Source organism: Callorhinus ursinus, unplaced genomic scaffold (assembly GCF_003265705.2).
Source record: "Callorhinus ursinus isolate GAN/ISIS: 27379988/994484 unplaced genomic scaffold, GSC_fseal_2.0 scaffold6, whole genome shotgun sequence".
In the NCBI taxonomy this organism is placed as follows: Eukaryota; Metazoa; Chordata; class Mammalia; order Carnivora; family Otariidae; genus Callorhinus; species Callorhinus ursinus.
The window spans coordinates 36,064,702-36,081,882 of record NW_027397068.1 but is presented as its reverse complement, the minus strand read 5'-3'; the positions used below and the strand labels follow the sequence as shown (position 1 = coordinate 36,081,882).

General features: G+C 39.8%; 1 protein-coding gene across 3 annotated transcripts in view; it reads left to right on the top strand.

Moving 5' to 3' along the window:
* Window positions 1-165: 165 nt before the first annotated feature.
* The window catches only part of GOPC (golgi associated PDZ and coiled-coil motif containing), a 43,531-nt gene continuing 26,515 nt past the window's right edge, over window positions 166-17,181 (top strand). For 2 of the 3 annotated variants that reach the window (XR_012378544.1, XM_025864780.2), the window contains exon 1: window positions 166-694. Coding sequence is in view for 2 of the 3 variants with exons in the window: in XM_025864780.2 (XP_025720565.1) it covers window positions 407-694 (288 nt within the window). In the remaining variant the exon portion in view is untranslated. The remainder of the gene's footprint in view (window positions 695-17,181) is intronic. The other variant, XM_025864791.2, reaches the window with a different exon arrangement.

Genomic DNA, 17,181 nt, shown 5'->3' with positions numbered 1-17,181 from the left:
ACGCGTTCCCGTTTCTCGGGGATTCAAGCTGGACTTTGCCAGTTGTCAATATGGCCACTGACGGGCCGGTCCCAAGCAGAGGCTTTTCATAGGCCAAGGTAGCATCCTAGCCCCGCCCATTTCATCCCTCCAGGCTGCGTCCGCCTAAGTCTTCGCTACGCATGCGCAGCGGGGGCGGGCCGGGAGGTGGGACGGCCCGATTCTTCCGTGTGCCACCGCCGCCGCCTTGGCTTCACTGCTCTTGCCAGTCCGGGGCTGCGTTGCCGGCGTTAGCCGCGCGAGGGGAAGGGAAGGGACCGACGGAGCGTGCGTGCGCGGGGGTCCCCGCAGTCCCAGCAGTTCCTCTCGCGCGGGGTGGGCGGGCGGCGGGGGTCAGTAGCAGTCAGGGGAGGCCCTAGACGGCGCCATGTCGGCGGGCGGCCCGTGCCCGGCAGGAGCCGGAGGGGGCCCAGGGGGCGCCTCCTGCGCCGTAGGGGTCTCCCCCGGCGGGGTATCCATGTTCCGATGGCTGGAGGTGCTAGAGAAGGAGTTCGACAAGGCCTTCGTGGATGTGGATCTGCTCCTGGGTGAGATCGATCCGGACCAGGCGGACATCACTTATGAGGGGAGACAGAAGATGACCAGCTTGAGTTCCTGCTTTGCGCAGCTTTGCCATAAAGCCCAGACTGTGTCCCAAATCAACCACAAGCTAGAGGTGAGCTGTGGGCCCTTCGAGAAGGTGGCATTCAACCCCAGTCATCAGAGCCCATTTAACGCACCGGTGAAAAGACCCTAGAAAACTACCCACTGGGGCACCAGGGCTTCAAATGTGACAGGGGAGTGCGTGTGTATATATGTGTAAAGGAAAGGAGTGAGGTGAGGTTGTAGAAAAAGGGGTGTAGATCGACCTGTGGGTGTCCTGGGGTCCTGTCACCCACCTTCCTAGTATCTCTATGAGGAGGAAACAGGAAATGATTATACCAGCCCACTGTACATCTAACATTAACAAACCAAAGACTTGAGCTCAAAGATTCTCTATCCTAAGACTATCTTAGCCCACCTTGCAACATGTGAGTTCTTATATGGATTTTCACATTGATAAACTAGGTTTGTGTATCACCAGACTGATGAGTGTTGATTGTTTTTAACTATTTCAGATCAACGTCTGTTATTGCACACAGACATACTATTCCTTGCATGCATGAACAATTTAGGGGAATTCTATCAGAGCTCTTAGGAAAACTTAGTGGAATAAAACAGAATAGTATCAGTGTTCTTCTCAATTTACAGTTGGTCTTTAAATTACAGGCAGATACCACCAGAATACTCTATACAATTTTTCAAATGACTTGTAACATTGAGGTTTTGTTTGTTCTTTACCCTATTTCCCAAAGTCTGGATTTATTTGTGAAAGTGTGTGGAAGAATGGTCATTTGCTTTAGTCTCTAATCTTGGTTGTGGTTGTGGGTGTGGGTGGAGTGGTGGTGGTTCCAAAAAAGAAAAAAAAAACACCTACCACACTGTGCAGGAAATTAAATTAATGCATTATTACAGTATTTGGAAACATGGGAGATGAATATTACTACATAAAGAGAGCATTTGCTAACTAGATAATTTAAGAGAATGAATCTTTCGTCTTAAAGTAGATAAAAGTAGAATAATCAGTAATGTGCAAAGCTCTTTGAACATTAGGTTTCCTAAGAAGTCATCATTGCTATCGGTTATAATGATTGAGAGTACCCAGTGGATTCAAATCAATATGAATATCAGATATATATCCTCTCTATGATTAGTGGTTAGCATTCTCTCTCTTCCCTGTCATTTAGCCATGAAAAAGGTATAATTCATCTGTGATCAGCATAGATGCAAATCAGAGATTTTGTTGAAAGAACTGTTCATTTCTTCCATCCTTTTTGAAAAGGTTGGGATGGAGGTGCTGATAGGAAGCTAATCACTTCTTCTATGTGTATGAAAATGTTTCTTGATTTCTTGATTAGTAGTTATTTCTAGAAGATAGTTTATTTTTCAGGTGGTGAAAATGCCTTTAAGGGTTTTCAGAAATAGTACTTTAGCTTTAAATAAGAGAGCAAAAGTAGCTTTTGCCACATGAGAACTTTCATATCATTTACAACTGCAAGTATCTACTGAGGATAAACAGCTTTTTTAAAAATGAAACACTATCTACCTGATTTTTTTAAGTGACCAAAGGATACTTTCAACAATGATATTTTGATGTCAGATATAAATTCAAATTTTGGAGAAATGATTATTCTGTGAGTAGGAGGTAGTGCTCTGTCTTTTTCATCTTTATTTTAGATGAGTATTCAGAGCTGTAATAAATTATGTATATTCTTTTTCTCAGAAATTGTAATTACATATTCTGACTCCACATCCTGGCTTAGGAGGTGGAGTTATTTCTCAAAATAAGAAATGCTAGCCTGTCATGATGTGAGCATGTTTCTTCAACATGCTCAAAACCCTTGACTTAAAAGATCTTAGAAAATGGGGAGGGGACATTTTGTTTTTGTGTTTTTTCACTTACATTTGACTTATCTGTTTGTGGGGTTAATCTTTCTACATTTAGCAGGTGTTACGGTCTTCGTGGAATTGGTTCTGTACTGCTGAGGAGAGAGGTTCATTGTCAGTAGTGCCTTTCGAGGTAGATCTGCTGTTGGATTATTTGCAGAATTTCAGAGGTTGCTTCATATACTGGTATCAGTCCCTGAGATCTTGAAGTCTTAGAAAAGATTTTCATACTTTCTAGCCCTGTTTTATTTCTTAATAAGTGGATTGAATTAGTTCTATTGTTTTAAGGACATGGACATTAAGATACAACATTTGAGACCATTTGTGGTTTGATATAACAGGTGTGCACTGAATATCAGTGGTTTTAGAGATTAATACCTTAAACCATATTACCATAATAAAATATTTTTATAATCAAAACACAGATACCTCCAGTATGGCTAACTCATATTTAAATTGGCCTTGAGTATCTTTGCAGATTGCTCCTTCTTCTGCCCAGTTATTGTGTCTTTAGGTAACACCATGTTTAACATTAACATGGTAGTTAGAACAATTTTAGCTGCAAAAAAATCATAGGTTACATTTTAAAATAAAATATAAATGACATCTATGTGACTCCTGCTTGCCATAAGTTATATTTGGGGAGAGGACTATTTATAAGGGGAAGGGGAGGGCAAAGAATATCAGAATATATTGAGGTAGTGCCATTTCAAATTACTCACATCTCTCTTACTTACCCTCCCCACCTGCTTGAGAATCCCTGCTTTGGTAAGCTACTTGGTGACAGCTGTGCTGGAGTCACAGGTACTGACTGGGACAGTAGTAAGCGTACTAGTAATAATAGTATTAGTGTGTTGGAGTAGAACAAAGATTGAGAACCAGTACTTTATAAAAACCCATCTCTCTACCTGGAAATGCAGTTTTCTACCTCTATACCCCTTCTTTAAAATAACAGCAAAACAATACGTCTGTCACATCCTCCTTTCTGTCAACAATTGCTGAATCAGTATATCTTTTTAAAGCGATGTACAGCCATCAGTGGAGAAACTTTTAACTTTGGTCTAGAGACATGTTTATAATGATCTAATGACGTACTATTCTTTTACTGCTTTAAAGCTGTCCTGTTTTTAAACAAGCAGTGAGGCCATTTTGTAGCATTGAACTTGAAGGCTAATATTGATTCAGTAGGTATTTATTGAGCACTAATTATGGTGCCAGGTGCTGTATTGGATATTTGGGATACAATGGAGAGCAAAAATGGACACAGTCATTTCTGTTACAAAGCTTGGATTCTATTGGATAGTTAATTGGAATAATTATCACCTAAGTGTGAAATTCCAACTTTGATGAGTATTATGAAAGGTACCTAGAATAATGAGAGCCTGTTCTGGGGGATCAGGAAGGCTCCTTTTGTAAGTGACCATTGAGTTAAGACGTAAAGGATAAGTAGGAATTAATTAGGCCACAAGAAATAGGAATATGATTCAGTATTCCAGTAGAGAGAACAGATTATGGAACGCACCTGTGAAGGGCAAGTGCATAATGCACTTGAAGAACTGAAAAAAAGTTGGTATGTGTTACAAGAGCAAAGGGCCTAAGAAATGAGATGCAAAATAAGTTTGAACAGGTGGGTAGGAACCATATCTACTTGATTTTATTGGCCATGCAGTAGATTTGGGGGGGCTGTATCATAGCAGTGGGAAATGTTTTAAACTAGATGGTAACCTCAGGTATGAGATTAGATTAGCTCACTCAAGCTAGGGTAAGGAGAGAGTTTGGGATAGTGCACAGAATGAACGCAGGAAATCATTTAGGAGGTCCTTATTCTGATCCATATGAGAGGTTAGTGAGGGTAGGATGGTGCAGGGTGGGTAGTGAGATGGAGGTAAGTGTTCAGAACAGGAGACGCTTGAGAGGTGAAAATAAACAGCCTAGAAATGGATTGGAATGGAGGGTTGAGGGAATTTAGGATGACTCCAAATGTCAGTTGGCTGGATAAGTAGATAGATGTGAGTTATTACTAAAAATAACTGTATTGCTAACCTTATTGATCAGTTACTAATGGCCAGACTCTGTGTGTTTTGCATATATTGATTCATCTAATTCTCATGATAGTTCTTTGTGATAGGTTTAGTATTATTATTTCCGTTTTACTCAGGATTAAGTAAGGGGCCCAAGGCTCCAGAGCTAGAGAAACCAGGTTCTCCAAAACACACATTTATGCTTGCTTGGTGGGAGGTAGCAGGAGGTGGAGAGAAAAGCAGGCAGAAAGAGTAAATGTGGGTGGATAGGTAGCAGGAAGGAAGAGTATGGGTTTCCAGGGAGGTATTGTTATAAAAATTAAACATACTTATAAGCCAATGAGATGCATCTAGTTGAGAGGAAAGCTGAATATTCTAGCGAAAGAGAGGGATAATTAGTATTCGTAAGGTTTCTGAACGAAGAGGAGATCCAAGATACATGTAGGGAGAACGGCCTTATGTTGAAAGGACAGCTGTTGTACTTTGAGGCAGAGGGAGACCGTGTTGAGGGAGGGGAAAACAGTGAGAGCAGAAGGTGGGAGGTTGAGAGTTTTTGTCTGATGGTTTCTTTATTCTCTGTAAAATTGGAGCCTGGGACAACTGCTGAAAGTGGGTGAGAGTAATAAGAGCTTGGAGAGAGTAAAAAGTTTTGAAATAGTTAGGGAAGAGTGGGAGAGCCAGCTGGCCAGAGAAATAGAAGGACTGCCAGGCAAGGTTGGGGACTTCCTTGGAGCTAGTTATCATAAATTCATGGTACAACATGTCTGCCCTGTTGTGTGACTTGCTCCGACAGTGCTTACATGGTTAGTAACAGGCACAGTGATGACAGTAATGATCCAGTGCTGTAGCAAGGGGTTTGCTATGTAGGCAAGAGTGTTACTGAAATGAAAATGGTAATGAGGATGAAGAAAAGGAGATAATCTTCCATTAAAGAAGTAGAAACAGGATTTGATAATTATGTACGTGCAGAGGGTGAGGAGCACAGGTTGGATGCCACCACAGTTCTGTTTGATAAATGCATTAGTTGATAGCTATTTAATAGTCTCCCCCAAAATTCATGTCTACCCAGAACCTCAGAATGTGACCTTATTTGGAAATAGAGTCTTTGCAGATGTATTTCGTATAAGGGTGGAGATAAGATCATAGCAGCTTAGACTGGACCCTAAATCCAATGAGATTGTCCTGATAAGAGACACTCAGGACACACAGAGACACTGAGAAGAATGCTGTCTGCAGAAAGAATCTGAGATTGGGATGACATGTCAGCAAGCTGAGAAATGCCAAGGATTGCTGTCGACCACCAAACACTGGGAGACAGGCATGGTACAGTTTCTCCTTCAGGGTATCCAGAAGGAACCGATCCTTGATTTTGAGCTCCTGGCATCCTGAATTGTAAGAGAATATATATTTGTTCTTTTAAGCCACCAACTTTGTGGTTATTTGGTATGATAGCCCTAGGAGACTTAGACCATTTACAGAAGTAAGGAATCCAGGAGAAGGAACAGGTCTGGCAGGAAAGATAATGAAATGAGTTTAGGAGATTGTGCATAGTTAAGGTCCTTATCCTTTCTTGCATATTCCTAACATAGTCTCCTAGTTGCTTCTTACCTGCTCCAAACCATCCTTTCATTGTCAACATTATTCTAAAACGTTTCATTTGAACAGTTCATATCAAAAAAGGGGCAACTCTGATTCTGGTCGCTCTTCTTTTTATACTTCCCTTTTTACTCATTGGCTAACATTCAGACTCTAGCATGGTGATCATTGCCCACCCAGTGCGTCTGTCCTCACCCCTTGTCACCCCTTCGTGGCTGCTTTTGCCTCTCAATAAAACTGGTCTCTGTGCAGTTGTCTAAATAGGCCTTGCTCTTGCGAGGCGTTGCTACTTTAACATAGGCTTTTGTGTATAATGCCTTCTCTGCCCCGTTGTCTACAGTATCACACACCCACTCGTCTTTCAAGATACCACTTACATCACCATCTCTGAAGGCTGTCCTCACCCCATTTATCTCTCCTCTCTATAGGCAGAGGCTGTCAACACCTTTAACTCACTTGGACTGTTAAATTGGTTACGTTGTACTATAATTAATGGTTGCCACAGCTCTTTACCTCTAGAAGGTAAGATCTTTGAGGGTCAGGACGATGGCTTATGTGAAATAATCTCTATATCAAATGCTTCGTAAAAGCTGACTTTGGGTGGGAACATTTTCTCTTTGTGAACTCATTTTGGTTTCTTTTTTTTTTTTTTTAAGATTTTTATTTATTTGACAGAGACACAGTGAGAGAGGGAACACAAGCAGGGGGAGTGGGAGAGGGAGAAGCAGGCTTCCTGCGGAGCAGGGAGCCTGACACGGGGCTTGATCCCAGGACCCTGGGATCATGACCTGAGCCAAAGGCAGACGCTTAATGACTGAGCCACCCAGGTGCCCCCCCATTTTGGTTTCTAAGAATCGGTTGGTGGTTTTTTTCCCTGTAGTGCTTTCAAAACCTTAATGAGTAATGAGTAATTCCTTTGAGTATTGATATCCGGTTGACTTACATGTGGATTTCAGAATTGGTGTTTTGCTGGCCCTTTTTTAAAATTGGAAATTTGAAACTCACACATTAAATACCAACCTTTCTGACCTATATACATCCCTTTCTCCCTTGTGAGGGGTTTTCATTTCCCAGACCTTTCCGTACACGGTATATTAGCTGATCTCCATTCAGTACTCAGGTGAATTTCTCCTCTCTGACTGACCCTTTCACTTCTTTTTTTTTTTTTAATTTAAATTCCAGTTAGTCGACATACAATGTAATATTCGTTTCAGGTGTACAATATAGTGATTCAACACTTGCATACATCACCCAGACTTTTACTTCCTTTTTTTTCCCCACTTTTTAATAAAAAAATTTTATTTTATTGTGTTATGTTAGCCACCATACAATACACATTAGTTTTTGATGTAGTGATCCACGATTCATTGTTTTCATATAATACCCAGTGCTCCATGCAGTACGTGCCCTCCTTAATACCCATCACCGGGCTAACCCATCCCCCCACCCCCCCTCCCCTCTAGAACCCTCAGTTTGTTTCTCAGAGTGCATAGTGTCTCATGGTTCATCTCTCCCTCCAATTCCACCCCCCCCTGTCATTTTTCCCTTCCTTCTCCTAATGTCCTCCAGGCTATTCCTTATGTTCCACAGATAAGTGAAACCATATGATAATTGACTTTCTCTGCTTGACCTATTTCACTTAGCATAATCTCCTCCAGTCCCATCCATGTTGATGTAAAAGTTGGGTATTCACCCTTCCTGATGGCTGAGTAATATTCCATTGTATATATTGACCACATCTTCTTTATCCATTCATCTGTTGAAGGGCATCTTGGCTCTTTCCACAGTTTGGCTATTGCGGACATTGCGGCTATGAACTTTGGGGTGCATATGGCCCTTCTTTTCACTATATCAGTGTCTTTGGGATAAATACCCAGTAGTGCAATTGCTGGGTCATAGGGTAGCTCTATTTTTAATTTTTTGAGGCACCTCCACACTGTTTTCCAAAGTGGCTATAACCAACTCACGTTCCCACCAACAGTGTGAGAGGGTTCCCCTTTCTCTACAACCTCTCCAACATTTGTTGTTTCTTGCCTTGTCAATTTTTGGTATTCTAACTGGTGTAAGGTGGTATCTCAATTCTTTAACACCGTACACAAAAATAAACTCAAAATGGATGAAAGACCTCAATATGAGACAGGAATCCATCAAAGTTCTAGAGGAGAACATAGGCAGTAACCTCTTTGACATCGGCCGCAGCAACTTCTTTCAAGATACATTTCCAAAGGCTAGTGAAACAAAAGCAAAAATGAACTTTTGGGACTTCATCAAGATGAAAAGCTTCTGCACAGCAAAGGAAACAGTCAACAAAACAAAGAGGCAACCCACAGAATGGGAGAAGATATTTGCAAATGACGCTGCAGATAAAGGGCTGGTATCCAAGATCTATAAAGAACTTCTCAAACTCAACACCCAAAAAACAAATAATCAAGTCAGAAAACGGGCAGAAGATATGAACAGACACTTCTCCAGAGAAGACATACAAATGGCTAACAGACACATGAAAAAGTGTTCATCATCATTACCCATCAGGGAAATTAAAATCCACTTGTTTTTGAATTGGTACATCACACATGCCTCTATAATAGTGTTTATGACACTCCCCATCATAATTAGAAATGTCATTTTATCTCTTTACCAGACAGTGAAGTTCTGAAGGGCAGAATCCATGTCTCATTCATCTTTTTGTCTCCAGATCCTGGCATACAGCATATACTCAAGAGCTGTTTATTTGAGTGAAGAAATTACTTGAAACACTTATAGTGTTCTGCCATGAATCTTCCCAAGATTACCAGTAATAATTTTGTAATACAGGTTTCATGAGAGCTGGGCTGGTGTCTGTCTGATTATATCCATAGTGCCTAACACAATGTCCACCACACTGTTGAATGACTAAATCTGCGGGTTCATTTATTCCCCTGGTATGCAGTTCACAAGGATATGATTTGTGAGTTAGTATTTCATGGTATTCTACTTTAAGAAAAATTTGGAACTGTGACTAAAATAACATTAAACATCACTATATGAGAGTATTGTGTATGGATTTAATGTGCTTGTGACATTTCTAAAATATTGGGTGAGTTGATTCTCCTCACCCTTCCTCCAGTTTGATCATAGAGCAACTGAGTTCTTTAACATTACAGTGGAAACAAGAAACATGTTATTTGGGACTTCATTTTGTGGTTAACATCAGAGTAATTTAACTTCCACAACACATCACGGATTTATATACTTGCTTCTATTTCAGATCTCTCCCCCCAATCTTAGTTTATTCACTTTGTCTCCTATATTACACACAGCTGCCTTTTTTAAAACATAAATTTGATCATGTCTTTCTGCTTAAAATTCCTCAATAATATTATAAATAAAATTCAAACTTCTTATTATGGCTGACAAGCTCTGTATGATCTGACCTGTGGATATGTCTTCAATGACATATCTTACTATTTTATTTTGTATGGTCCAGCCACATAGGCCTCTCTTCAGACTCTAAGACAACAGTTCTCAAACATTTTGGTCTCAGGACCCGTTTACACTGTACAAATTAAGAGGCCCCCAAAGAGGGTTTTTTATTTATTTTTTTAATGTGAGTTATATCTATTTGTGTTTACAGTATTAGAAATTAAAACTGAGAAAAGCTTATTTATTGCATCAGTTAAAAATAGCAACAGTAAGCCTATCAGATGTTAATATAAATATCATTTTGAACGAGAAAATAACTTTTAAAAAAGTAGCATTTTACATTTAAAAATGATTGTTAAATATCTGGCTTACTAGAAGATAGCTGGATTCTTATATCTGCTTCTGCATTCAAACAGTTGTGATTCAAGGTTTGGGTTATAGCCTAGGAAGAAAGTTTGACCTCACAGAAATAAGTAGTTGGATAAGGGAGAAGTATTTAATAACCTTTTCAGATGGTTGTGGATATTTTTCTTTGATATTAAAAGGTAATTTCTTGGGGTTCCTGGGTGGCTCAGTTGGTTAAGAGTTGATTAACTCTTTGATTTTGGCTCAGATCTCGATCTTAGGGTCCTGAGATCCAGCGATGAGTTGGGCTCTGCGCTCAGTGGGGAGTCTGTTTGAGATTCTCTCCCTCTGCACCTCTTGCTCATGCATACTCTCTCACAAAATAAATAAATGAAATTTTTTTTTTAAAGGTAATTTCTTAAAGGTTAGTTACAGTATGGAGTCTAAAACTCTTACCAGTGAAGTTTTCATCCCCTATTACAGTAAAATAATGTGTAGTCATTGAAGGAATCCTTGACTGAGTCATGATGTTGACATTATGGATTGGTCATTTTGAAAATACTGGTTTGCTGAGTTATGCAGATTTTCTAAATGTGGGCACATCTCATTATACAATATTTTAAAAATCCCATTTGGGGGCGCCTGGGTGGCTCAGTCAGTTAGGCGTCTGCCTTCGGCTCAGGTTATGAACCCAGGGTTGTGGGGTCGAACCCCACATTGGGTTCTCTGCTTAGCAGGGAGCCTGCTTCTCCCTCTCCCTGCTGCTCCCTCTGCTTGTACTCTGTCAAATAAATAAATAAAATCTTTAAAAAAAATTAAAATAAAAATCACATTTGTTACTATTACCAGTCTCAGAAAAATCTTTAAGTGTTTAGAAGCTGTTAAGATCATGGTGATGGATTCAGTTTTTCCAAAATTCTAATTTTCATTTGAAAACACAAATTTTTATCATTGGCAGTAAATGCTGCCAGTTGTTTGCCTTGAAGGAACAGATTGACTTAATTATTCTCAAGATTATGTCTACCAAATACATTAACCTTAATAACTGTATTTGCTCTTCTTTCAAGTAAAAATGATGTTCCATGAAAAAAAAAAGTTTGGTTTTGCAACTCAAGCAATTGCATAAGTGCTTTTTCTTGAGACAACATGGTTTGATATGCAGCATATACGCTTTATGCACACTTCCCATTTCATCACACAGAATATTAATAAAGTTGTACTCGAGACTTGAGATTTTAAGAATTAATAATTTTTTCTGCTGCATCATGGGCATTCTTAAATGAACTTTTTTTTTAAACCGCAAGCACATAGTGGTGAAGAGTACACTGCATTGACTTGTACTAAAATGCTATTATCATTTACTCATCATTGCTTTTGCACCTGTAGTACAAATGTCAGCATGGTGAAAAAAGCAACTGTTTTAATATTATTAAAATAGTTTTGACCTTGTGGATGCCCTGGAAAGGTCCCACAGACCTGTGAGAACTGCTGCTCTGATAGTAATGGGAACACTTCCCAGAAGAACCATACTCTCCCACCCCACTAATTCCCTTCTTTTTGTTTCTTTCATACAGCGTATGCTTTGTAATTATATATTATATTACTAGCTTGTAATGACCTTGGACAAGTTACCTAACCTCGCCGTATTCCAGTTTCCTTCTCTGTACAAAAAATTGCGTCTCTTGAGGTTTAGCATGAGGATTAAGACAATTGAAATATGCATATATTCAAAACAGTGCCTGGCACATGTGCCATTCATTTTCTTTATGTGCTGCCTCCCGCACAAGGCCACCATAAGCTTTGCAGGGCAGGACCCACCTATGTGTCATCTACCAGTGTATCCCCAGAACCCAACCAAGTGCTTGGCATATGGTTGGGGGTTGATAAATACTTTTTGAATGAATGTATTTTAAAAATAAAAATAAGTTTGCTTGTCCTAAGCTGCAGAGCAGTTTGGGGAGAAATGATGACAGATGAAGTTAGTGGTCCTTATGCTTGGATCGAGAGGAAATCGGAGTGAATAGGTGTTTTCTCACATAACTTTTGTAAGCCAAATGAACGGACTGTTTCAGCAGCCAACTTGTAGTAAAGAGAAATATTATTTCCTATCTCAGGGGGCGGCAGAGGTTTTTATATTTGACCTGTGGATATATTTTCTGTTTGGTCAGAGTCTTTGTTTTCAAATAGGACTTCTTGGCTTTCTGTAAACTTGGGTAGTCGGAGCAATGCTGACCACTTCAGGCCTATCGGAAAAGAGAAGATAGAGGTGTGTGTTAACTCAAATTAGCTCTAAGATTTTGTTCTGATATGTGGAAGGAGTAGAAGAAAAACCAGGGAATGGATCAAAATACTTTTGTTAGTTACATTATCCCCTTGACTTTTGTCACAGGAGAAAAGGCCACGTGAAGAATATGGTTCTGTTCTTCTGCTGTCGTTCAGGATCCTTTATACAACAATTCCTGTGATGCTTTCTTTTAAAAGTTTAGTTCCAGGAAAGAAAGAGTCTCACCAGATAAAATGGCATTGCTTCTTTTAATGAGACAAGGAGAATTATATAATGTAAAGGTTCTCCTAGTTATGGGAAACTAGTATTAAATTTAATACACAATATACAGTATTAGGATGGTATTTTTATAGTAATATCTTGCCATCTCTATATGTTTGTTTTTTATATTTATCTTTTTTTTTAAAGATTTTATTTATTTATTTGACAGAGAGACACAGCGAGAAAGGGAACACAAGCAGGGGGAGTAGGAGAGGGAGAAGCAGGCTTCCTGCGGAGCAGGGAACCCAATGTGGGGCTCGATCCCAGGACTCTGGGATCATGACCTGAGCCGAAGGCAGATGCTTAACGACTGAGCCACCCAGGCGCCCCTTTTTTATATTTATCTTATGAACTTTAAAGCCTTTTGGGAAGTAGGTGGGTGTAGATGATTAATTTTAAGTATTGGTATTAAATAGTATAATTGCTAGAGATTTAAATTCTAATCTATTTCCATCCTAAACTGCATTGTCAAACATAAAAAAAAAATACATTTAAAAAGCACACTTGTTTCCTTTTAGTGATTACCTTGTGTACACTTTATTTATTATTAACATATAATGTATTATTTGTTTCAGGGGTACAGGTCAGTGATTCATCAGTCTTACACAGTTCACAGCGCTCACCATAGCACATACCCTCCCCAATGTCCATCACCCAGCCACCCCATCCCTCCCACCCACCTCCACTCCAGCAGCCCTCAGTTTGTTTCCTGAGATTAAGTCTCTTATGGTTTGTCTCCCTCTCTGGTTTCGTCTTGTTTCATTTTTCCCTCCCTTCCCCTATGTACACATACTTAAAAACAGAAGGTGCAGAAACATTTATAGGTAAATGTGAGATTATATTTACTTCTTTATCAGCAGCTTCCTGTGCTGCTGTTCATTACAGTTAAACTGCTATTTGGAGTCAGCTATTTTCATTGTAATTCTTAAACAGCTTGGGGAATGTGTGCTTTTGTGTGCATGCATGTCTGTTCCTGCTTTTGTGTGCATACACACGAGTCCCCGTGTGTGGGGGGTGTGGGGGGTGGGAGTTGCTGGCTAGATGGAGAATGTTCTGAGTTTCTTGCTTCAAGCCCTGTTTTCCTGAGATTTGGGGATGTGATCTCATCTGGAGCTCCTGGGCTGCTTCAGCACCATTTCTCTTACTGCCAGGATTACACAGAATGTCAGGAGGTCTGTGTTTTAATGCCATTTGTAATTTGGGACAACTCACCTAATCTTTTTGGGCCTCAGTTTCTTCCTGTGCAAAATAAAGATATTTTACCAGATTTGTTTAGGTTCTTAGGTTGGACCCTCTAAAATATGTTACTAAAAGAGCTGAATGACATGCTGAAACTAATGACTGATCTAGGTCCAAGTTCCCTGCCATACAATATGATGTTTGCTAGTTTCTTGTCTTAGTTTGATCCTCTCCTAAACTAGAGGTTTTTGAGGGGTGCTTAAGGTAAACTAATTGGCATTTTTATCCACAAGACTGTTAAATAAAAACTAGCGTATGTTTAGAAAGAAAAAAATACAACTGTTGCGTATTTTTAGAAGATAACATGGACAGAGGATTAAGGTCTAGACAACATGGAAAAATAGGAAACTGAAAATAAAAAATTCCTTTGATTTTGGTGTCACACAGTGGAATCCAGTAGTGACAGATTATTTTAGAAAGGAATTATCTTGTTGGAAAAGTTTGGATGTTTGAAAGAGTGTGAGATGAGAAATAGAAAAGTAACAGCTCCATTAAATACAAATAAATGGTGATGATAACGTTCTAATGTTATTTAGATAGACTGATTCTCTTTTTCTTTTTTGGGAATACTTCATTCCTACTTTGCGAAATACACCTCGATTTTCATCTCTCTCCACACTCCATTCCAGCTGGACCACATGCTGAGAATTACTGCTTTAGAAAATCTCACCAGTGATATAATGGCTTGGGTGTAGTGAAGGCCATGGTCCTAAATAAGGCCCAGAGACCTCCTGGAATGAGATCATTTTATCCTTACTGTCTAGGGAAAGAATGTCTTGATAGTCAGTTTTATTTTATTTTTCCTATAAATGAATCTTCAAGATCAATTGTAGGAAAGTGAAAAGATTGTTTCCCAAATTAAGACTGTATTTAACATAGTTTTTAACTCCGATTTTGCCTTTTTTTTTTTTAAGATTTTATTTATTTATTCATAAGAGACAGAGAGAGAGGCAGAGGGAGAAGCAGGCTCCCCGCCGAGCAGGGAGCCCGATGTGGGACTCAATCCTAGGACCCTGGGATCATGACCTGAGCCGAAGGCAGACGCCCAACCATCTGAGCCACCCAGGCGCCCTCGATTTTGCTTTTTAAAGCATTTTTGGGATATCGCTTAAAAAATTTAAGTAAGAGTTGAAGGTTGAAATCAGCTGTTTCCTTTAAACTTTCACTCTTTACTGGTTCTAGTGTTCCCAAAGTAAGACAGTCAGGTGAAAAATACTCAGGCTTTTTTATGGTCAGGCTGATTTTGAGTCTGTTACTTATTAGCTATGTGATTTTGAGCAAATCATTTAAACTCTGACTTCCCGTTTCCTTAACTATTAAGAAAAAAGTTGGAGAGTAGGAATTACAGATAATGTATGGTGTGTATAAGCCTGCCATATGGTATATAGATGCTTGCTTTGTGGTAGCTCTGAATATTGTTAGTAAGTTAAACATATGTATTGTAACTATAGAAACACATTTTTTTCTCCTTATGGCCAGCTGCTTGATAACACTTCCACTGCCTTGCCCTGCGAGTAATTGGGTTCAAAGTGCTGTTTTGCTGCTGAGCAGTTGGGTAGCTCTGGATATAAAAACAATTTTGGTTTCATTGTGTAAATAGTAATTGTCATCATCAATAGTCTTTATGTTCTCTAAGATCTCTTTAAATTCTAACATTTGGTGATATTAGGAAGGTAACCATTAAATAAAATATGGAAATTTCTAATCTTGACATAAAATTTATCAATGTGTTCTTAGCAGCTAAAATGCTTACATCATGGACAAGAAACGAGTTACTTAAATATTACTAAATTTAGAGTAAATTTGAAATGCTTGTTTGAAAAATAAAATTGGGCTTTGAATTTTATTTTACTTTATTTTCTGGGTAGATACAGTGTACTTTATTGATACACATGACAAAGTGGGGCTCCCTAAGCCCCCCTCCTTCTTCAGAAGGTCTAGGATGAAACTTGCTAAGGTCAAGAGATTCTCATTGTACTAGGGGATGATTTGGAGCAAGGACCCTTCCAGCAGCTGAGGGCTTCTGTGTCTTCCTCTTGTGCTCTCTCACTGGGGCTGGTGGTCCAGGGGGCTCTTACTTTATTAGAGGCCATGTGGACCATAAGATTACCACCTGGTTGCTGTAGCCAAATTCATTGTCATACCAGAAAATGAGCTTGAACGCAGTGGTCATTGAGGGCAATGCCAGTCCCAGCAGTGAAGGTGGAAGAGTGGGTGCCATTGTTAAAGTTGCAGGAGACAACCTGGTCCTCAGTGGAGCCCAGGATACCCTTGAGGGGGTCCTCCAATGCCTGCTTCACCATCTTCTTGATATCATCCATATGGGGCAGCTTTCTTTAGGCAGCAGGTCAGATCGATTACTGACACGTTAGGGGTGAGGACATGGAAAGCCAAACCGGTGAGCTTCCCATTCAGCTCCTGGATAACCTTGCCTCCATCCTTGACTGTAGAAGCAGGGATGATGTTCCGGGCAGCCCCTCAGCCATCACTCCGCAGCTTCTCAGAGGGGCCATCCACGGTCTTCTTGGTGGTATTGACGGCATGGACTGTGTCATTAGTCTTTTCATGTTGCCCAAGTTGTCATGAATAATCTTGGACAGGGGGTCAAGCAGTTGGTGGTACAGGAGGCATTGCTGACAGTCTTGAGGGAGTTGTCATACTTCTTGTGGTTCATGCCCATCACAAACATGGGCCATCATCAGAGCGGGCAGAGGTAATGACCCTCTTGGCCCCACCCTTCAAGTAAGCCCCAGCCTTCTCTGTGGTAGTAAAGACACCAGTGGATTCTACAACATTCTCAGCATCAGCATCACCCTATTTGATGCTGGAGGGATTTCCCTCCTGGAAGATGGAGGTGGGCTTTCCAGTGATGACAAGTTTTCTGTTCTCAGCCTTGACCGTGCCATTGATTTTGCCATGGTTGAAGTCATACTGGAACATATAGGTAGTTGAGGTTAGTGAAGGGGTCGTTGATGGCAACAATGTCAATTTTGCCAGATTTAAGAGCAGTCCTGGTAACCAGGTGCCCAAGATGGCCAAATCCAAATCGCGCCGGCACTGCACAAGAAGATGCAGTTGTCTGTTGAACGAGGAGGAGCAGAGAGCCTAGGCTTCGAATTTTAATATCTGCATCTTCTCTTTGTAAAGGACTTATACTTATTTTTTAAGTTGGGCAATTTCTTGAGAAATTACTTGACTTAATGAAGAGTCTGTTTGTAATAGGCCACATTGAAAAGACCTGTGTACTACCCTGTTTTCCTTGCCCTTTTAAAATTATAATCATTTCTGACTTAAATATTAGTCTGCCAAATTAATTAATGAACACCACTTATGCCTCTTTAACTTCTTTCTTGACTCTAGGAATTTTACTCAGTTATTAATAACTCATGAGATTTTTGGTTTGGGACCACCAGACACTATATGCCTATTGAAACACATAGTATACCCCTTGTCACAAAGATTTAATTAAGTAAATCTAATTAAACCTTAAAAAAAAATTTTTTTTAATTTTTAAGTTCTCTCTACACC